Below are 4,503 nucleotides of genomic sequence, written 5' to 3'. Positions count from 1 at the left end.
TCAAAGTGTGGCGCATTATTAGTAAGAGTGTTAAAGTTGTTTTATATGGTCACCGTCAGTGTAACCTGTGTGGCTGTTGACCAAGCATGCCTTGCTGTCACGTACGTGTGGAAGCAGAAGATGTATATTGTTTAGCAAGTGTTGGGCTGGCACGCTGTTAATACAGATTGTAGAGAGCGCCAAATGCTGTACCATCATGGCACGGCCTTATTGTAGCTGTAAGGGTGAAAATCGGTGAATATTAATCCCGGGAGTTTTCTGCGAGAGGCACTGAAATTCGGAAGTCTCACGGGAAAATTGGGGGGTTCAGCAAGTAAGCTGCTGAGCCGCATCAGAGTGATCAAAGAGCCGCATGCGGCTCCGGAGCCGCGGGTTGCCGACCCCTGACCTAGTCACTGCCGTTGTGTCCTTGGGCAAGACACAAAATGTAGCTTAGATATTGGGTTTCACAATGTAAAGTGCTTTGAGTCACTAGAGAAAAGTGCAATATAAATATAATTCAATTAAAAAAAAAAAAGCTGGAGATAAATGAAACTTTATGTTTATCGGCAAATGATATAGAATGTCCCACTAAGTGTAAATGTTCAACACAGGAAGAGGAGTGAAACCAGGTTGCAGCCTGCAGAAGAAGCGGTTTAACAAGGTTCTGCCGCGTCTTCCTGCTCTGTGGTGAAGAACAATAAATAAAGGAAACGGTAGGAGGCCCATCGTGGCGGAAACGTGTCTGCTCTTCTGTTTTCAGCCAGAAGAACATGAAGACCAGAATTGTGTTCCTTCTTGTCCTGGTTCAGCTCTTCCAGGGTAAGAATGGCGCTCGTTATTAACGGCCAACGTCGCTCACGCCAGTCTGCTTTTTTTCCTTCTCTGCAGCCCATGCGGATGTGACCTTCAAGCAGCTGAGGGAGAACCAGTCCTTGGAGCTGTCCTGCCCCCCCCAGCAGGACCACAAGGATCTGACAAGCCTCCACCTGTACCACAGCCGAGGCCACGCACAGACCACGCTGCTGTCAGTCCGCCAAGATGGCGGCGGCGAGGAGCTTAGGATGGACCCCGACTACAAGCGGCGCCTGCAGGTGTCCGGAGGTCGGAACACCTCGCGGGTGAAGGTGACCTTGCTGGGTTTGGAGGCAGGTGACTCGGGCTTGTATGTCTGGGAGCACGTCTACAGAGACAACCGCTCACAGCACACCTTCTTCACCGCTCACACGCTCCTCCTGTTGGTCACCAGCTCAGGTAAGACCACGTCCTTCTATGTCCTTCTTCTTCATAAATGTGATGATAACCAAAGAACTCTGAACGGAAGTCTTCGTGATGTACGTTTGTAATATCAGAAATGATCGGTATTGGTTTCAAAAAGTAAAATGTACCGGGTATGACTTTTTAAAATGCGGCTGTGTACACGGACGTAGGGAGAAGCACAGAGCGCCAATAAACCTTAAAGGCACTGCCTTTGCGTGCCGGCCCAGTCACATAATATCTACGGTTTTTCACACACACAAGAAAGAAACAGCAAGAAAACTAAATAATAATAATATTTACAGACAAATCAATTAAATAAAGAAAAAATAAATATTATTAATAATAATCAGAAATAAAATTCAAGAATATAAACAGATAATAAATAATAATTAAAAAGAAGAAAAAAATATATATAGACCCATAGGGAGTCATCCTTTTTTATTATTTTTTAAACAGTACAATCACTAATTCGAGAAACTAAAATCAGATTTATGCGGAACGCATTCCTGTTCGATGGTTATCATAGATAAATCAATTAAATAAAGAAACAAATAAATACATAAAAATGATTATTAATAATACAAATAAATAAGAATTAAAATAAAATAATATAAACAGATAAATAATAATCAAAAAGAAAAAAAATATATATAGACCCATAGGGAGTCATTCTTTTTTTAATTAAAAAAAAAATTTTTTTAAACAGTACAATCACTAATTCGAGAAACTAAAGTTATAGTTATCATAGATAAATCAATTAAATTAAAAAATATTTAAAAAAAAATATATATATATATATTATTAATAATAATCAGAAATAAAATAAAATAATATAAACAGATCAATAGTAATAAAAATTTAAAAACATTACAAACACTAATTTGAGAAACTAAAATCAGGCTTATGCGGAACGCATTCCTGTTCTATGGTTAACATAGATAAATCAATTAAATAAAGAGAAAATAAAAAATATAAATAAATTATAATGAATAATAATCAGAAATAAAATAAAATAATATAAACAGATAATAAATAATAATTAAAAAGGAAGAAAAAAATATATATAGACCCATAGAGAGTCATCCTTTTTTTTTTTTTTTTTTTTTTTTAAAACAGTACAATCACTAATTCGAGAAACTAAAATCAGGCTTATGGCTATTATAGATAAATCAATTAAAAAAATATATATATATATTGTTAATAATAATCAGAAATCAAATAAAAGAATATAAACAGATAATAAATAATCATTAAAAAGAAAAAATATATATATAAATAGACCCAAAGGGAGTCATCCTTTTTTTTTTTTTTTTTTTTTTAACAGTACAATCACTAATTCGAGAAACTAAAATCAGGCTTATGCGGAACGCATTCCTGTTCTATGGTTATCATCACGTCATCCCTGTTGTGGTGGCAAAACCCCCAAGAAAATGCAGGAGTTAGTCCTTTAAATGCTCACAGAACTAAAGTCTTGCAGTGTTGCTCTTCCTTCAAAATGGTTGGGTTTAACTGGGTGGTGTATTTTTGCAGGGAGGAAGTGCCAGTGCTCTTCCAGCTACCCCCTTCTGATCACGGCCATCTTTTCAGTCACCTGCCTCCTTTCCATTGGGCTCCTGTGGCTCGCCGTGGAAAGATGTGTGAGTGGATCACACTCAAAGAATAAAGTCAGCTGGACTTCCATGCAAGACGGCTCACAAGTTGTAATATTTTGTGTGCAGGTAAAGACGAGGCAACATCCCAGTGCACCAGCTGCTGTTCCAATCTACGAGGAAATGAGCAGGAAGCAGCAAAATTCCGGAATAATGAATAAGCAGGAAGTGCCCTCACACCTGGAGGAGGTCACCTCTCCATTGTATGCCAACATGAAACAAACACATGACAACGCCTACGCTTGCCCCAGACACATCGCCCTGAAAGCCTGATTGAAGGTGGCGAAGTAGAGACCCCTAAATGGAGCTCTTTTAAGAACATCAATAGTCGAAGTAGAGCCTATAAAACATTAAAGTTAAAGTTAAGTTAAAGTTAAGTTAAAGTTAAGTTAAAGTTAAAGTTAAAGTTAAAGTTAAAATTAAAGTTAAAGTTAAAATTAAAGTTAAAGTTAAAGTTAAAGTTAAAGTTAACTTTAACTTTAACTTTAATGGAGCACTTTTAAGAACATCAATAGTTTAAGTATAGCCTATAAAACATTTAAGTTAAAGTTAAAGTTAAAGTTAACTTTAATGGAGCACTTTTAAGAACATAAATAGTTTAAGTAAAGCCTATAAAACGTTAAAGTTAAAGTTAAGTTAAAGTTAAAATTAAAGTTAACGTTAACTTAACTTTAATGGAGCACTTTTAAGAACATCAATAGTTTAATTGGAGCCTATAAAACATTAAAGTTAAAGTTAAGTTAAAGTTAAGTTACGTTAAAGTTAAAGTTAACTTTAACTTTAACTTTAATGGAGCACTTTTAAGAACATCAATAGTTTAAGTATAGCCTATAAAACATTAAAGTTAAAGTTAAAGTTAACTTTAACTTTAATGGAGCACTTTTAAGAACATCAATAGTTTAAGTAGAGCCTATAAAACGTTAAAGTTAAAGTTAAGTTAAAGTTAAAGTTAACTAACTTAACTTTAATGGAGCACTTTTAAGAACAGCAATAGTTTAATTAGAGCCTATAAAACATTAAAGTTAAAGTTAAGTTAAAGTTAAAGTTAAGTTAAAGTTAAAGTTAACTTTAACTTTAATGGAGCACTTTTAAGAACATCAATAGTTTAAGTATAGCCTATACAACATTAAAGTTAAAGTTAACTTTAACTTTAATGGAGCACTTTTAAGAACATAAATAGTTTAAGTACAGCCTATAAAACGTTAAAGTTAAAGTTAAGTTAAAGTTAAAGTTAACGTTAACTTAACTTTAATGGAGCACTTTTAAGAACATAAATAGTTTAAGTAGAGCTTGTAAAACATTAAAGTTAAGTTCAAGTTATAGTTAAAGTTAAAGTTAAAGTTAAAGTTAACTTTAACTTAACATTAATGGAGCACTTTTAAGAACATCAATAGTTCAAGTAGACCTTATAAAACATTAAAGTTAAAGTTAACTTTAACTTTAATGTAGCACTTTTAAGAACATCAAACTATTGATGTTCTTAAAAGTGCTCCATTAAAGTTAACTTTAACTTTAACTTTAATTTTAACTTTAATGTTTCATAGGCTCTACTTAAACTATTGATGTTCTTAAAAGTGCTCCATTAAAGTTAAAGTTAACTTTAACTTTAACTTAA

The 4,503-nt window shown here is 33.9% G+C and overlaps 1 protein-coding gene across 1 annotated transcript; it reads left to right on the top strand.

Moving 5' to 3' along the window:
• The first annotated feature begins 580 nt into the window (after positions 1-580).
• On the top strand, positions 581-3,222 carry LOC133615136 (uncharacterized). Its single transcript, XM_061973498.1, has 5 exons — positions 581-669; positions 743-801; positions 871-1,233; positions 2,770-2,876; positions 2,958-3,222. Exons 1-5 carry the CDS (start codon positions 581-583, stop codon positions 3,159-3,161), a joined length of 822 nt encoding a protein of 273 aa, XP_061829482.1. The 3' UTR covers positions 3,162-3,222.
• Positions 3,223-4,503: the final 1,281 nt, after the last annotated feature.

This window comes from Nerophis lumbriciformis, linkage group LG22 (genome assembly GCF_033978685.3).
Source record: "Nerophis lumbriciformis linkage group LG22, RoL_Nlum_v2.1, whole genome shotgun sequence".
NCBI lineage: Eukaryota > Metazoa > Chordata > Actinopteri > Syngnathiformes > Syngnathidae > Nerophis > Nerophis lumbriciformis.
This window is presented reverse-complemented; position numbering and strand designations above follow the sequence as displayed.